Raw genomic sequence first — 18,602 nt, 5'->3', positions numbered from 1 at the left:
GATTTGTTCGCACGCGTGGGCGCGAGCGCAGTGGTGGTAGAAGCACGTCTTGGCGTCATCTTTGCGGTAGTGCGCAATGAACCCGCTACAACAGCGCTCGGTCACCGAACCCAGGGTCTGTGCAAAAGTAGTGGCGACACTACACGTCTCAGTACTCTATGGCTCCCCTGAGGTATCACTCGTGAAATACCTCTGTCGCGAAAAGCGCGGGCGAGTGATTCAAGTCGAGCGCCATGATACATGCACAGTCTACCAGAAAATGTCGCGTGTCACCAGATCTCGAAACGCGCACTCCACAGTTTCATGGAAAGTTCTTGGGCCGTGCTATCCAGCCCACTTCCGGGTGTTCGCATGCCGTCTGCTAGCTGACGTCTGCTCCGCAGCTTCCGAAACGCTTTCTCCTTTTATCTGCACAGACTGTAGCAGGAATACCGCCGCTAACTTGCGCCTCGACGCTACGACAAACTCGAAGCAAGTATCGCCGGCGCCTCTGGAAAGCGCGTTGAGTTTTGAGCAAGAGTACACAAACCGGCTACAGTGTAAACTCAGCGGAGAATTGCTTGAATGCCGTTTGAATACAGAACGGAGATTAAAGACGGTGCACTTGAAAACGAGAATAGTCGTCCACATTTTCTTCGGCGCATGCAAAGATGCCGCTCCAACTCGGCGTGTGATAGTTGTCGACGATCGTGGTGCAACTCAAGCGTATCTCGCTTGCGACGTCCTCGAAGGGGCGGAGGGAGGGGGGGGTCCTTTCTCTAGCTTTTATACATTTTTTTGCCGTCGGCCAGAGTACATTATTCATATCTTGTTCGCTCAGTGGCACGCTCACAAACGCAAGAATGCCCCGGAAGAAAAATGGTTTCTTCACTCGGATCACCACGCGACGACGGCAACAGCGACGAGTGAGGATGAAAAAAATAAAATAACCTGGCAAATGAGGGAAGGCTATAAAAAAAGAGGACATCAGCTTGTGCAGAGCACGAGAACGAGAGAGATATTAAAAAAAAAACAGAAAAGAAAACACTGTTCATTTAAATCAAATCGCGAGAAGCGAAGTATACGCGCGTGCAAGCTTTAACAGCTTCCCTACATAGCTCTCATTCCTCGTTGCTCAGACTCAGCCGTTTCGTATTTTCGGTTTAATTTAGGAGCGCGAGGGAAGTGCGGCAGCGCCAGTCTGCGCCTTGCGCATACAATGCAAACTACCGTGCATAGCATAAACCGACGCGAACGCGACGTCTTTCACCCGTGAGACGAGCAACGCGCGCAATCCACTTTGTCTCCTCAGGCTGCAGCGTCTCGGACTGGCAACGAGCTGAAAGATGGAGGACGAAACGGGACAGAAAGGATAGAGCACAAAAAAAAATATAGACAGAATACCAGGATTGGAAGCCTGAAAGAGAGAGAGAGATTGCGGAGAGGAACAAAGGACAGGAGTCTCGCGGTCATGCGGCGAGACGCGCGAGGGGAAGAATGAAATTCGGATACTCGGGATGCAAGAACTAAGTCGGTTTGTCCCTGCCGTGTCTCAGGGATGCGCGATTGGATGACGACCCTCGCAGTATTTGTATGGGGTCCCGAGGTTTCTCTTCTTCTTAGCACTATTTCTATCCTTTTACGTGCGGCCTCCAAATCCGCGACCGGCACCGCAAACCCCGGACCGTCCGTCAAAACAGACTCTCTCTCCTTCGCTCCTCACCAAGACGCGCTTCGAACGAGAAATACAAACAAAACATAGGAAGGGAAGACGAAAGCTGGCGCGCAGCAGGACGAGGTCCTCGGCCAAATCGGTCACTCGCCTCGTCGCCTGGACGAGACCGCGAGGTATATACGTATATTTCAAAAGCGGCGGGCCCACATGTTTTGTTATCGCCGTAGCCTCTTTTTTTTTTTAGGTCGCTTTCTCGCGTCTACCGTCTCACTCTTTCATTCTCTCCGACGCGCTCTTTTCGTTCCTTTTACGGTATTGACGAGCGTGAGCGTGCGAATAATGGGTGCAAACGATGGTAGGAGATAGGTTTTAGTTCCCTGGGTGAGGCGTCATCGACGCTAACACGGAATATACGTTTGTCATTTATCTGCTTGTGCGTCCTTCAAAAAAGCAGGCTGATTGTAGTTGTCTTTGTAGGAGCCTTTCATATTCACGAAAACCACTACCGCTCGAGTATACCCTAGCAGAGCATGTTGTTCGGTCGAAATTCGTTCATAATTAAGGCCTATCGCTCTGAAATAACGAAATTACGCCTATAAAATGACTGAAACGTTGCAGTGATCTCAATTGCTCTTGTACGTTTTGTGTGGCAATTATCGGCGGATCGCGCTTGTAATTTCTACTGCCTGCAACCTTCTGTCATCGATAACCCTATCAGTATCGTTTGAACATCGTCATCATTTCGGAAAAAGAAAGTCAAAAGTTCATCGATGTGCCAGTGAAATGCTAGAAGCATCAGGTCTCGTATTTTATCCCTTACTTCAGTAGTGAAGTTTTCGCATATCGGCTTCCAACTTAGCCGACCAAATTTCTTTACAGTATCTGACTACGAATACGCCAACTCTTCAACGTGCGACGAACACAGCTTAGCGGTCATTTATATCCGCACAGACCTCCCGCAGGTTCCCCATGCGGAGTAGCCCTATGGCGATAACCAATATGTCAAGCTCAGAAAAGTGACGTGCGAATCGGTGCGGTTTACGAAGCCTACAGATACTAGGTGGCCAACTGTGGTATCGACGTGCACTACGGGATGAAGCGGCATCATCACTGTTATCTCTCCTTTGTTTCCATCCTTTAACCACCCTTTCCCTGCGCAGGGTAGCAAACCGGACGCTCGTCTCTGACATCCTTGCATTTTGTAACTCTCCTCTCTCTGTCAGTATCACGTGTGTGGTGCGTCGAGTTTTTAAAATGCGGACAGTGGACTGGTGAAACTACGGCGAATCGTGAAACAGTGACGCTCTGCATGGCGCAAAGCTAACAAAAATAAAGAAAGAAAAAGAAAAGAAAGGAAGCTTCAAAATATCAGGTACGCATGTCTTCAAGGACGACTAAAAAGCTCGACATTATATATAAGTTGCGAAGAGGTGGTGCTTTTATGAATAACAATAGTAAACTACCACAGTGCCTTGGTCGATATAGGTGAAGAAGAAAAAAAAAAGCCACATGGCTGCGCGGCACACGGAGCAGTCACAGCGTAAGCTGGTTGCGCGGCGCAAGAGTAGCTCCAATTTCGGCACCACGCACGACAAGGTCTTCGCGGCAAAGTGTATTCGCCTCGATTTTGACGAGAACGATCTGAACTGTCCGCGCAGCGTCGACGACGAGCTGCGGCTGTAATGCTATCTGCACAGCAGTTTGCTGAGACCGATGATGCCTGGTTGTAGCCGCGCACGTAGCTCTACGATTCGCTTCTTCAGCAGCGGTTCGTACATTGCGAGGAGACGCCATAACGTGTACCGAAGAGGTACCCAGAATACGTGGCGCACATCTAACATCATGATAGCGTTGATTGCGCGCCTCGTCTGAATCGCATCGCGTCTGAATCGCATCTCATCGCACGCGGTGGTTGCAGGCACGTTAACTAGATGGCGCCACCATTCTGGTGGAGGCTTAGGTCGTCTGCGCCTGCGCGCCTGTATAAAGGGAATTTTTATTCTGCCACATAGAAGGCGCTTGCATGGCTCAGTGGCAAAGTATCCGACTCCCACGCAGCGGGCCTGGGCTCAATCCCGGCGCAGAGCGGGTACTTTTTTTTCGCATTTCCGGCGATAGCGGTTACGGAGCGGCGGCGGCATCATCGCGACCAGAAACGGCTATTGGAATGAGCCCATAACAGCTTACGCTGTAAAAGAAACAACAACAACGAGGAGCCTAGTTCGAGAGCACGTAATAAGGTGTTGTGAGGTGAAACGTAAATAATGATTAAAGACACAACCTAGCTTGCGGGCCGTCTCGGAGATTCTGCGCAACCGTTTCCAGCATATTAAGAAAAAGACATCCCGTACTTACAATTCAGCGCCTAAGACAAATCGTCGCTTACGTTATAACATCAGCAGCGTCAGAATCCTTGGCGAATGGAAAGGCGTAGACGAAAAGAGTATCTTTTTGTTCTCGTGCGAACGCTTCTTGTCGTGGGATTGTTGAACGAGAGGCGTCCAACGATAGCTACCTGCAGGGATCACTCACTGGTTTAAAACGTGCCCCCTAACGACAGCTTCATGTACGAATACCGTGCGTTACACGAGAGCAATCTCAATTGCGCGAACTCTGGTAAGGTTTTCCAAGGATCACGAGGTCTGTGCACATGTTCTCAGCAGCGCCATTGCGCGCTGTAATTGTACACACAGAGTGGCACCGCTGACTATTCTCTACGCTACTGCTAAAGCTGAATGCGCCTTTTTATGTGACGCATTGTCAGCTTCGAAAGCGCAATTTTGTCGAGATCGCTTCGTTCTTGAGAATTAAACCCATGTTTTTGGCTGATCAATAGCTGACGACTGTTGTTTCTTTTTTGCTATTAATCTCCACTTCTTCATATAACTGTTGTGTCCTACATACTGGGAGGTTCTTGAGACATACCAAAGATAACTTTTCGTTTCTTTCTGTTTCTTTTTCTGATTGGTGTCCGACACCTTTCTATCTGCGATGTCCGCAAGCAGTGCTTTAGTTTTTAATCGCGCGCCCGACGGGCAACAAAGTGACACCTTGGATTCGCGCTTTAATAAAACAGGCTATCACCTTCTTCTCTCGTAGTACCCTAGTGTCCTCCCCCTACTCGCTGAACGTATTAACTACGATATGGCACTTGTTTTCACCCTTAATATAAATTTCAGGCACACGGCAGAAAAACGGAAACAAGCTGCGCACCAGAGCGAGCAGCCCACGAGACCTTCCCGACAAACCATTACTTTGAACACTTAACCGACAAGCTTTCACCGGTATAAATTAATCATTCATCGACAACCTCAGCTGTGCATTCCGCATGTAAAGAGAGAGAGAGAGAGTAACCCTGCTTTCGAAAAATCCACGTAGCACACTATTTAGCGAGAGGCGAAACACGGAGGCAGCGCGAACAGACGGAAATCTGCGAGGGACGAAAGCTCTGCTAGCGAAAGGCGTGTCGCACAGTGAATGCGTGCTGAGTAGTCTGTAGCACAGCCACTTCTAACGATACGTGTAGGTGCCGCAGGCTATTTGATCTCTTGAGGTGGGACGTCACTGGATTGGGCCGACAGCTCCCACGTATACGAATTGGGTAGATTGAAAGCGTTGCAGCGGCGGTTATCGGGTTCGTGCGCTTTCAGCGCGCCAATTTTGTCAATTTAACTATTGATAGATTTTTTTTGTTGCGTTGCGACTCCAAGTATAGCATTTGGGATCGTTGGTATGGCATATCGTAAGGCATTCTAGGATCGTAAGCAAGAACACAGATACAAGACACTAATACCCACGCACGGCGTTTGTTTTCGTGACTGTGCTTTTGCTTGCCCATACCGGCAACACTCGCCAATTCAAAGGTTATTCCGCGGTAATAAAAAAAAAGGAGAAGAAGAAAGCACGCACTTAATCAGAAGCAAACGTTATCATTCTTGTGACACTCCTTCCACTGTCAAAGCCATCCCCTCGCAGATCGGCAGCGGCCGTGAAACGCCGCTTATGCTGGTGGCGCATGATAGAAACAGGTTATGTACAGGGCGAGGAGACGTATACTAGTAGTGCGCAGAAGTTGAGGGAGCAGTATCGACATCGGTGCTTGCACAGCGTACTTCCTCCTCCGCGGTACATTGCGACCAACTGGCCGTCTACCCGTGGGGACAACGCGTTCGAGCAGCGGTTGGCAATGAACGAGCTTGCGCGTAGAACACCGCGGCGCAGCAATCTCAATATATATATTACGACGAGATTCCTCCACAATTGCTACTGCAAGTTGTTGGGCGCACGCGGGACCAAACCAATACGCGTTGTTAACGATGGAATGAGAACGGCGATCTCGGTTACCTTCGCTAGAGGAGGCCATTATTAGGTGCGGCTTCGCAGAGTGCTATAACATAATTTGGCGCAATGTTATGAGGAACGTGGCCATGCGCCGAATATCACGCCTCGCTAAGTTCTAAACAAAATAAGGTGGACAGTTAGGGAGCTCTGGCGGAAAAATAATGTACAATAATTTATCCTAAATCCTGCAAGAGCGCGAGCTCTAGAAATGAGGGCTAGTGCCCGAAGTGATAGCTTAGCGAGGAATAGCGATGCACTAGCCGCGCGACACGAAAACTCTAATTAGCTACTGGAATTACTGAGCCTTACAGGTCTGACACGCCGTTTAAGTCGACTCAAATGACCCCGGAAAACTACAGAAAACCCGTTTTGATATTGGTCCTTCGTGTTCCAACATTTGCGAGCAATTGTTCACAAAAGAAGATGACTAAGAGCGAGAGAGATAGAGAAATAAAAACAACGCGAACAGACGTAACAGTCCTCTAAAACATGTCTTGGGCAACCTGCGCAAATACACACACGGGGGTCACGTAATGCGGCCCGTTTGGACCTCGTCACGAAGCACAACCTTTGGGGGACCAAGGAGGGGGAGGCCCCAAACACACACAGCAAAGCCGCACGGCGACGAGCCGGCGTGCCTCACAACACTCACTCACAATACTGAGACAACAAACACCACCGCCGCGACGTCGCGGCAAACTGTCTCGCCGCCGAGTCGTCGGCGCTCAGCGGGAGACGGCGGCATCGTCCGCCCTGGACACGACGGTAGCCACTCCACGTCGAGAGCACAGGTATGCGAGCACCGCACAGAGGACAACATATTTGCGTGTTCGTCGTCCGACGGCACTCTCGAAGTGGGTGGGAGGAGAGCGCAACCTGGCGGCTGAGACCACTGACTAGAAGAACGCACCGTAGCGAGCGCACTCCTCCGCCTTCTCCTGCAGAGGAAGGAGGACGAGGAGGCGACATCCGCAGCGTATCACAGAATCCGGGACACAAGGGGTCGTGGGGGGAAGGGAGCCGTCCACACCAGGGTTGATGGGAGTAGAGGGGTTCGTCGCGGTGGGAGGAGACGTGAAAGAATTTCTTGGAGTCCTACGCAGGCGAGCGCTACGTGCAGCCGCACTCGTCGACGATCATCTTGGGCAGGTCCGACTTGATGATGTTGTGGTCTCGGTCGAAGTAGATGAGCGACATGGGCGACAGCTTGGTGGGCGCGCAGCAGGGCGACACCGAGGCATACGGGTTGCGCAGCCGGTACTCCTCGAGCACGTGCGCGTGGAAGTAGCGGAACATGTCGGGCGTCCGGGGCCGGCCCGCGCACTCGCCCATGCAGTAGTTGGCGAAGTAGCCCTTGGGCGCGATGATCCAATCGTCCCAGCCGAGGTCCTCGAAGCTCACGTACAGCGACTGCTTGCAGCACTGCGTCACCCCTTCGCCGCAGGTGATGGTGAACCGCCGGCCGCGCCGCCGCGACACCAGTGCCTCGGTGGCCACGGCCAGGAAGGGACGCCGCCGCTGCCGCCGCTCGAACTGCGCCACCTGTAGCGAAAAGTTGGGCGCACGGCGCTGTTTCAGGAGTCCGTGCGCGTGGTATACGGCACCAGAGCCGCTACCTTAATTAGTATACATCACCACCATCATCCCATTTTATTGCGATAGCAATTATATGGACACTCTAAGCGCATTTCTGCCGTCGGCGTAGCTGTGAGGTTGCGTACAAAGTCCAACGGACGGCAATAAAATCGTCGCCGCGCGCCGTACGAGGGTCAGCCGGCAATCGCGGCTCAATGTAGCGCGCGAGGCACGGGGGTGAGGCGACGGAGAAGGAGGGGGGGGGGGAGGGGGTGCGGTCTGCTCGTCGGCTGCTGCTCACAGCACGGCCGCGCGGATGCCGTATCTTGAAAGCGATCTGCCATGTTGGCGAAGTGCGCGCCCGCACGAGCCTCATCTTCAAAGCCATCTGCGATGGGGACATAGTGCATGCACCGAGTGCAGGTAGCTTCGTATGCGCTGTGCTTTCGACGTTTAGTTCGCGTTGAGGCGAGACGAGAGACAGCGCGAAGCTGCTGCTGGCGCGCTTTCTCACTCCGGCGTTTTCACTGCGAGTTTCCGTGTCATCGAGCGAGATGTTTTAATAGAGAGTTTTAGTTTCACGTACGTGGAAGAGTTGGCGTACGTGGAGCTCCTACGTGACTGAAATGCGCATGCGCAGAATGTGGAGGCCGCCCGCGCATCTTGCGGACGCGCGTGAAAACTTCGCGCTTGCGTTGCGTGCTCTACGTACGTGGCGGTCCGACGGGGCGCTCTCGCGAGTTACGAAACTATCGAGAGACAGCAGGTTTCAAGATGGCGGCAGACCAAGCGAATGCTCCGAGCAGTGCTCCGCGCCTAAGATTTTCAAAAAGTGACGACTTAGATCTACTTCGTAATGTTCGAGAGTGCAACCCATTCGAAGACATGATGCGGCATCCAATGAGATGGACTGAAATCGCCGTGCGGCTGTCGGCGGCCAGGGGAAAAGTGTTCAGTGCTCGAACTGTGCACGATCGCGCAGACCTCCTGCTCACGCAGTACGCTGACAAGGACAGCAAAAGCCTCTGCACCTTGCTGCTTCAGTTGTGTGTAGCGCAAATAGATAGACGGTAAAGGTCAGTATATTTTTCGCATGCGGAAGCATCCATCGTATGTATGCGAGGGCTCCACGCAGGGACTTCTGGCGCTGCTTCTGCGTACGTGAAACTATAAACGTAGCGGACGCGTGCTGCGGAACATACGCAGAGTTCTCACGTTTGCGTACGCAACGCATCCACGTACGTGAAACTAAAACTCTCTAATGTTTACCTGTGTGCACGCGACACCGTACTTGTGTATTTAGTTAGAAAGCGAATGTTTACAACTTTATACGGCCCATTAAACTACTATTCTTGCTTCGTATAGCTCTCTACTAATTTGCTATCGCAATCAATGCTTCGCCTTTCGGGAGAAACTGCGTCTTTCTTTATGTCCATTGCAGAACGGAGGCCTCTCCCAGCGATCTCCACTTGCCCCTGTCTGACGCTAGCTGATTCCCGCTATCGCCTGCGAATTTCCTAGTTTCATCACCTCACCCAATTTTCTCCCATCCTCGACTGCGCTTGCCTTCCCTTGGCCGTTTCAGACCAAGGCATTACATGGCCGGCCCAGCTCCATTTTTTTTTCTCTTAATGTCAAACTAGAATATCCACTATCCCCGTTTGCTCTCTGATCCACACCGCACACTTCCTGTCTCTTAACGGTAGGCCTAACACTTTTCCTTCCATCGCTCTTTGTGCGGTCCTTAACTTGTTCTCGAGCTTCTTTGTTAACCTCCAAGTTTCTGCCCAATATGTTAGCACCGGTAGAATGCAATGATTGTAAATTCTTCTTTTCAACGACAGTGGTAAGCTCCCAGTCAGGATTTGGCAATGCCTGCCGTATGCACTCCTACCCATGTTTATTCTTCTGTGAATTTCTTTCTCATGACCAGGGTCCCCTGTGAGTAATTTACCTAGATAAACGTACTCCTGTACAGATTCTAGAGGCTGATTGGCGATCATAAAATCTTGTTTTCTTGCCAGGCTATTGAACATTACCTTTGTCGTCTGCATATTAATCTTGAACCCTATACTCTTACACTTTCTCGGTTAAGGTCCTCAAATAATTTGTTGCAATTCATCCCCAGTGTTACTGAACAGGACATTGTCATCTGCAAACCGAAGATTGTTGAGATATTCGCCGTTGATCCTCACTCCTAAGCGTTCCCAGTCTAATAGCTTGCATATTTCTTCTAAGCATGCAGTGAATAGCATTGGAGAGATTGTGTCTCCTTGCCTGACCCCTTTCTTGAGAGGTAACTTTCTGTTTTTCTTGTGGAGAAACAAGGTAGCTGTGGAATCTTTGTAGATATTTCCCAAGATATTCACGTATGCCTCCTGTACTCCTTGATTACGCAATGCCTCCATGACTGCTGGTATCTCTACTGAATCAAATGCACTTTCATAATCTATGAAAGCTATATAGAGAGGTTCATTGCACTCCGCGGATTTCTCAATTGCATGATTGATGGCATAGACGTGATCCATTGTAGAATATCCCTTCCTGAAGGCAGCCTGCCAGCTGCTATGCATAGTGCACGATAAACAAAGACAGAGAGAGAGAGACGGGGACACAAGTAGCGCTGCGTGCGTCTCCATCTCTCTCTCTCTCTCGTATATACATATATTTCTTTTGTTCTTGCTCATCATGGGCTATGTATATGAGGATACGTTGTACTAACGCGCTTGAACCACTGCATTTGCGCTACCTGAAGTTTCCAGGTGAGCGACTCTGCCACGTAGCTCACAAATCCGGCCCGAGATAAGCTCTTGTTGTGCATTCCTATGGATTACGTCATCACGGCGGCCACATGGTTGAAGAACTTTGGAGTGCCACAGCAGAGCTCGATTCTTCGTCAATTATGAGCTATAAAGGTTGTTCCGGCACAGCCTCTGTGACACCCAAAACCTAGTTATGCGCGACTGAACAGGGGTCGCATTCTTGCTCGATCACCTTCGGAAACAGCATTTTACGCGAATTTACTGGACGTTCCAGTAGAAAGGATGTACCGTCGCGCTGGACTGTACACGTCGCTCTAGGGTGACAGTGTTCACGATATCGATCGATAGCTTCCATTGTAAGGACCCCCACCCCGCGCCTGTATTGATGAAACCCATTGTTGCAGTTAAGACTTAGTACATGAGTGTTCGTACATGTGGTTATTAGTTAAGTTTTGTGGTTTTTGACAACTTTCCGAGGACAACTATCATGTAAGAGAAGAGGAGTAGACGGCGCCACATATTGGCGCCAACCTCTCCTTAAGTATATTAAAAAAACATTGTTGGCTACAATTTCTACACTACGTGAAAAGAACCCCTTGACCGAGGCCGTCAAAACGCGCCCTTAACTCTGTCTGGCGATCCCCGAACTATTATTTCGTAATTTAGCACTTTCGGCGCCTATACACCTTAAATAATTGGTACGGAGAGGCGACTCTCAAGCAACCAGTCATTGCAGTAATAACTGACGGACCTTTATAAAAGCGTTGCGACAGCTTCGGTCGGGGTGCTGGGGAGGTTTTCTATAGGAGTCCACCTCGTCTGCTGTTGAAGTTCTGATTGGCTGGGCTGGGGTTCGCTCTAGCAGGAGCCACGCGCCACAGCCAATGAGCCTTTCAGCAGCAGACGAAATAGACATGTCCACTAAGTGGACTCTTACGAAATACCTCCCCTGGTCTGCCTTTCTCTCGGTCAGAGTCCACGGGGAGGACGGTCGAGGCCTGTTTGATGACGCTCGCACCGACCCTCGGTTCGCTCACCTGTATGCCAGCTGGCCCGCAGCCCACGCAGTCGACGAGCAGCGTGAGCTTCTTGCGCGCGTTGTGTCCGTGGTGGCCCGCCGCGGGTGCAAACCAGTGCTGGACGGCCGCGCGCAGGTCCACGCGCCTCCAGCCGTGCGAGGCGGCACTGGCGTCCACCTCGAGCGCGGCCAGCAGGTCCATGCCTCCGCTGAGCGGGGCGCTGCTGCTGTTGGACTCGGCCACCCGGAACACGTACAGGGTGGCCGTCCGGTTGCTGGCCGAAGGAGACGAGGAGCCGCGGCTACGCACGTACAGCCACAGCGAGGCCGACACCACGCGCAGCCGGTGCGTGGGCCGGTCGGGGTTCTGGTGGAAGTCCAGCAGCACATGACCGTTCACCGTCAGCCCTGCGCACAGTTTTTGAAGAAGGTCACTTATGTTGCGAGGGTTTTACAACAAGAGGTAAGAGCGGGCTAGTTGGTAATCCGTGTTGAAGCGACTATTTATTATACAGCGCAGAAACAGACGAAGGAAGGATAACTGGGCAGGCACAAGCGCTGACTTCCCAACTAAAGTTTCACTTTCAGGGTAATCGATACGTATGCACTAATTCATGAACGCGTGGCCGACAGCTGCAAGACACGTGGGCAACAAAGGAACAACACATAATCCCGTGTTTAGACACAATGTTCTTCGTTATAAATTATTTATTTATTTTTTAGTTTTGCCTTATTTTTGACAAGTGTCATTTATAGCCACCAGCTACCCGTCTCATACCTGTCCCTGCGCTGCTTATGTTGCCAAATGCTTTCTTGCTTGAAGTGCTCACCATCGACTATGAGTGATTTATACCTTTTGTCTGCTAGTACTATTTTGTACCGACCTTCTTGTTACTCTCACTTCTCGTAACTTTTAAATATTATTCACTGTTTTGTCTGATTATGTGATGCCCGCAAAGGGCCTTTAAGGTAAATAAAAGTAATTCAAGGGAAACAGAGGATCAATCGGAAGTCAGTGCAGCGGAAAAAAAAGAAAAGCAAGTCTTGAAGCAATCACCAGGCCATGGAAGTGCTTTTTGAGATCTACGCGACACGACTGGAAAGGATCGCTTTCAGGAGGGCATTCGAGGACATAACGTACTTTCATGTACGCAAGGAGCTTGTCAGACCAAGCATGTCACTCCAAAACAATGTTTTTTTTTTTAATGTAGAAGTGTTTACCAGCATCTCGGCATAGCCGCGTTCGCCGCTCGACGTGATTCAGGAACGACGACGACGCGTACGTCATTTAGGTCAATCACGCTTGAGCCGTTCTATGTGCCATTTGTTTCAGACATGGTACTATACACCATTTACTCGCAAGAAGAGGTCGTCTAGTTGCGCTCAGTGACCGGGAATCACGCTGCTTCAACGAGATTGTCGCAGCGCACTGAAGAGCTTGCGTCGCTTTCCACCGTTGACGAGTCGAGTTCATTACATGCAGATACTTTCGCAGTTAATCATTTTCTGTTACTTAGTAAGAGCTAGGTACGCTTAAATAGGCGCTATTTTGGTTGTCCTACCTGATGCACCAGACTAGTCTACAGCGTCTTAGCAGAACAGGCACTTGCGTTAGTTGATATTGACAGAACCTGATGTATACTGTAGCTCGATAGACATGACACAAGGCGAAGTGTTACCTTCGTCTTGTGCCACTTATATCGTGCCTACAGTACAGCACGTTCAGTCGATACCAGTTATACCAAGTTGCGCTTTGGCTCTCTGTCACTTTCGTTTTGTGTCACGTCTATCGTCCTCTACACAACATCATGCTCATTCTAGGGTCGTACCGCGGACAGCTTACGCGCAGAGTCCACTTTCTGTAGACGAGTTCGGCCGCTGGACACACGTGTAATTACTTCGAAGTCCGTCTCCTCCCGCGGCCTTCCCGTTTCTCGGATAGAAACGGCGGGCGCCGTCCGCCAGGCCGCAAAATCAAACATCTTAGTTCCCAAGTCGCGTCCCTCAGTGACCGACTGCAAGTTTCCCCTTCCACCTGCAGGCACACACGTGCGGTCTTCGGCCTCAACAATGACCATGGCTCAGCCGAGCTCGCGTCGGCCAATGTTGCCCTAGCTGCCTGGGGCCAACACTCTTTCCCTCTTCTCCCGCGACGCGCCGCTTTGCATTCAAAGACCAGCGACGGGCATCCCAGCGTCTAGTTATGCGGCCTCAAAACAGCGCCAAGAGCGCGGGCCCGTCTCTTGAAGAACTGAAACGTTCGAATAACAAATACGAGAAAGACTGTGACAGCGCGCCAGCCAGAGCATTCAATCTCCTAATGGACTAAACATTTTCGTGGCGAAAAGAGGAGGAGGAAGAAGAAGAAGCAGAACAACAGCAACGAGAAGAAGCCCGAGCGAGAAACGGCGACCGATATGCCGACGCGTGGTGTCCATTTGTCTGACTCGCGAAACCCCGCTTTCTCCCCCTGCTCCCGTTTCTGGCCGCGTTCTGTCGTCTTTGCCGCCGTCTCAGACTCCGCGAAGCGGCTCGTCTATTTTTGCCTCTTCTCTTCTCACTTTCTTTTCTCCCTTTCATTCTTTGCTTTACTTCACTACTTTCTTTGTTCTTCCGCCTGTTCTGACGCAGCGCGTGCTCCTCACCGCTTCCCTCCTTTTTCCAGTACATATTATACTCTTACGCCGGCCATATTGAAGATATATCCCTCAGATTCATTTCTCCTTCCCTTTCAACACACCGATATTCGGTGAGCGCCCACACACGCGACTTTCGTACATCGTGAATGCTACACTCCGTACGACAGGTCGTGTTCTGCTTTCAAGTCACCGTATTTCTCGCTCTAAATACAGGCACGGCCAAGAATAGGCTTCCGAAGAAGCTCCTTTTTTTTTAAACGCATTCTGCTCCAGCGATCTCAAGGTCTCGCTGAAAAACGTGTTCCCGTTCGGCGAAGTGACTTTCACATAAAGTAGGGATACTGTTTCCCCGCCTACCCCTTTTCCCGTAGTCTTCTTCTATAGAGTGCATTCATTTTTTTTAATTGACTGAAATATCTCCGGGGTGCGAAATGTGCATTCTCACCAAGTTCCTTTCCGCGTATACGCTTCATCGTTTAATGTATGTTGCAGTCGCTGTTCTGTAGTCGCGATCAGTGACGATGATAAGACTCGCCCAGAACGCCAACAGGTTAGCAGCAGAATAGCGGAAGATAAGGGTTCCTCTTCTTCGCGAGACGCTCTTCCCCACGCTTCCACCCCCCCCCCCCCCCCATGCCCCCGTTCGTCATAAGATTAAAATAAGATTTAAAAACCTTATACAGAAAAAAAAAAATGCCGACTTGAAGGGGCAGCGGAACATGTCGAAATAGCTGTGATGAAAGCTTGTCTGAGAGTGAAATCAAAAGTGTTCTCTCATCTATTAGCCGCAACCCTGCCTGCACACAATGATAAAGTTGAAAGCATGGAGCAGGCTGTACAGTATATGTCACGAATTTTTTTTTTTTTGAGTTTGAAAAGACCATTAATCGACAGGACGGTGAAATCAAAGGCCTAAAGAAGAAAGTCAGCGAACTGAAGCAGAAGTATAATGCTAATGATGAGACACATTCACAAGACGCAGTTAAATGCACGTTGTTAAATTATACCCTTTGTAAATATTGCTTCAGCAACTGCTTGAAAGTGCGCGAGTCGGCCGTTATTCGCTGTTCTCCCGTGTGCTAGGATAATTGTGCTTGACACTAAGCTCACATTCAGTGGGAATGGGAGCCACGTTAGGCGCGATGTGTGAGGAAAAAAAAAAGAACTTTAACGTTTTTAGCTTAGTTGTAATCACTGCTAGAAATTACTGAGTGCTCGTTTTCTCCCTTATTTTATGCGTTACGCGGGCCACGATAGGTTTGCCCGATGGCCTCGGCGAACTAAACCAGAACTAAACTTGTTTTGTATTTGGTAAAAATAAGGGGCAAGGGGGGGGGGGGGTCTAGAGTGTGTGGATAAATTGCGGTCTTTCGAGTAAATTACGTATGGAACTGCTCCGGAACGTAATGAGTGGATTTTACGAACGGCGCAGGATTCAGCCCTCTCCATTCTAGTAGAACTATTGCTGTCACTGGGAGGAAATTTCTTGAAAAGGCGGGGGAACATTACAGTCGACGTGCATGTGGAGTCAAATGTGTGTGTGGAAATTACAGCCTTCGTACAGCGTTACTTCGTTAATTGCTGAAATGCGGTATACGGCTGTTATCCGCTATGTTTCTGAATGTCCCGAGAGGACAATACGTCACATCGCGTTCATAGTTGATGAAAATTGGGGACCTCTTATGTGCAATGTGAGGCGAAACGTTAACGCTTCCGGATCAATTAGAGGCTTTGCCAACAAATCACTGAATCATCGTTTTCTCCATGTTTTCATGCGTTACGTGACACGTTTGTGGTGTCTTAGATGCACTAAATGAGTCCCTTTGTTTATATTACGTCGTTATAGGGGAAAGTTATGGGTGATGAGTAGGAAAAGTTGGAAGTGTGTCGCTACATTACAACGCAGAATTTATCCTGCTTTCCTGAGAGAACAATAAGCTGTCCAGTTCAAATTTGGCGGATGGAGCAATATAAAGGTGGTTGTGCACGCGAAGTTAAACGTGTGTGGGTGAAGTACAGCCTTGGATAAAAATTTCTTATGCATAATTAAGAACAGCCGGGCGGGTTGGCGCGGTAACATGATGATACAGCTATGAAGGCGAACGCAAAAAGAAGAAACAAAAAGCGTTGAGTACGCGAAAGCATTATATATGTGGGCCACATAGCAAACGTGTGAGTCATATGCGGGCAATGTTTTAAGGTGTATGGTTTATTTACAAGCAAGTGAACTTCGTATAATGCGACTGCTCGAGAGAAACACCTTCGCTGGAGATCGCGCAGCGATTCTGCAACGTCGAACAGGTCTGCTGTCTTTTTCTGCCTTGTTGAAAAACCCGCAGACTTCGATTAATAATGTGCATGGAGTCGATTTCAACGACGTGCGAAATGGACGTGAATGATACGTGCCTCAACATTATTGCTTCTCTTTCGATTAGGCAGTGCTAACGGCCCACGAAGTAACTGTTTAAATATTTACATTCATCAGTGATGAAGAAAACATCACCACTTACATACAAAGGTATATGTGAGTTATGCGAGTGCTGCTTGTTTTACGCTTTTTACGTGAGCGAAAAATTCCTCTCATCAACTCGTAATTAAGTATAATTCACTAATCAGCTTGTAAGCAACAATTTTGCGGCCATGTTGGAATGACAAATTGAAGCCATCTGGTAGACAAAACGGCATTGACTAGCGATATCGTGGCTTGTACCACTTTCGACAAAAAAATGGTAGTAGTTTTGTAAACGCCATCAGCTCCACAGCGTGAACGTCGTTCCACAGCCTAATTCAAACAGTTATGTAGTTTAAGATGTAGTGCTTCATGAATTTATATGTTCGATATAGAAATCAATACAACCGCTTAATCACGATTAAATAATCAATGGAAGGCTAAAAAATTATATATATATATATATATATATATATATATATATATATAAATCAGAAGCACAGCTTTGCGGTTATCTTAGGTAAATTTACCCAACAGTTTCGGTCGGTGGACCGACCTTCGTCAAGGGAAAAAAGGTCACCCGCCGGGGTGGCTCAGTCAGCTAAGGCGTTGCGCTGCTGAGCACGAGGTAGCGGGATCGAATCCCGGCCGCGGCGGCCGCATTTCGATGGAGGCAAAATGCGAAAACGCCCGTGTGCTTGCTTTCGTTGTAGTGCACGTTAAAGAACCCCAGGTGGTCAAAATTAATCCACTACGGCGTGCCCTCATAATCAGAACTGGTTTTGGCACGTAAAACCCCAGAAAGAAGAAGAAGAAGGAAAAAGTCGGTCCACCGACCGAAACTGCTGGGTAAATAAACCTAAGATAACCGCAAAGTTGTGCTTCTGATTTTTCTAAATACGCTTGGCTCATTGAAAAATCCAGTTACTACTACTACTACTACACACACACACACACACACACATATATATATATATATATATATATATGTATAAGTCGCGACCTTGGTTTCCTTTCTTCTCGTTCATATATATGCCGATTTATTAGTTCTATCTTAAGAAGCCAACACCTGACACCCCGGACAGCATAGGGGAAATTATCTACAATGTCTCCATCGTCACCCTGCCAAGGCCATGAGTGGAGGCGCTGGATAATACTCCCAGCGTTGGTTTGTAGTTGTAAAAACATAAATAGCCAAGAAAGTGGATGGGAAGACGGCACCGCGGTAGCTCAATTGGTAAGAGCATCGCACGCGTAATGCGAAGACGGGGGTTCGTATCCCACATGTGGCCAGTTGCTTTTTCATTCACTTTCATTTCTCTTAATTCGAAATCATTATATGGCTCATGAGGTGGAAACTCCGCCATCGGCGTGACCACGATGGTCCAAGTGAGCCAATCGAGGCAGTTGATGACGCCAATTAAGGCAAGCTTAATTAAGGCAAAGCAAAATAAGGCGAAGTTAATTAAGGCAGGTTTAATTATGATACACTTCATTACGTCACTCAAAACCACGACCGTTGGTGGGTTCACAACTCACAACGCATTCACAACTCATAAGAAGTCCTCAGATCTTTAATGCGAAGCATTTCTTGGCGAACATTTGCCACTTTGACAGTATCTATCTATCTAGCCGTCTACGTCTTGTTGCTCTCATGGTCGTTTCGTAAACTTGGTAGGTACCAAAATTGGCATAGTATGACAAGAGTGTACGACGAACATAAATGATAGGTCATGACATGAATATCATGACATGTCGGTCATGTAAGTCATGAAACAGGCGCCTACGTCTTTGTGCTCTCATGGTCGTTTCGTTAATTTTAGTATGTACCAAAATTGGCATAGTATGACAAGAGTGTATGACGAACATAAATGATAGGTCATGACATAAATGTCATAGTGTGTCATGCAGGTCATGAAACAGCTACCTATGTCTTGGTGCTCTCATGGACGTTTTGTTAACTTGGTATGTAACTAGAATGGGTTCGGACATGGGTACTAAGTGAAGGAAACACTGAAGGATGATGGTAGAAATCAGAGTCATGAGCATGACTCAGCAGAAATGACAATGACTTGGCGAGAAAGATGGGTACTAAGTGAAGGAAACACTAAAGGATGATGGTAGAAGTCACAGTCATGAGCATGACTCAGTAAAATGACAATGA

The 18,602-nt window shown here is 49.0% G+C and overlaps 1 protein-coding gene across 1 annotated transcript in view; it reads right to left on the bottom strand.

The window, feature by feature from the left end:
• Positions 1-7,068: 7,068 nt before the first annotated feature.
• The window catches only part of LOC119441853 (inhibin beta chain), a 183,535-nt gene continuing 172,001 nt past the window's right edge, over positions 7,069-18,602 (bottom strand). Inside the window, exons 2-3 of the mRNA XM_037706487.2 lie at positions 11,370-11,758; positions 7,069-7,537 (exon numbers count right to left, since the gene is read on the bottom strand). Coding sequence (XP_037562415.1) covers positions 7,106-7,537; positions 11,370-11,758 — 821 coding nt within the window. The 3' untranslated portion in view covers positions 7,069-7,105. The remainder of the gene's footprint in view (positions 7,538-11,369; positions 11,759-18,602) is intronic.

Source organism: Dermacentor silvarum, chromosome 2, assembly GCF_013339745.2.
Source record: "Dermacentor silvarum isolate Dsil-2018 chromosome 2, BIME_Dsil_1.4, whole genome shotgun sequence".
Classification (NCBI taxonomy): Eukaryota; Metazoa; Arthropoda; class Arachnida; order Ixodida; family Ixodidae; genus Dermacentor; species Dermacentor silvarum.
Note: the sequence above shows the minus strand (reverse complement) of the source record. Positions and strands in the feature narration are given on the sequence as shown.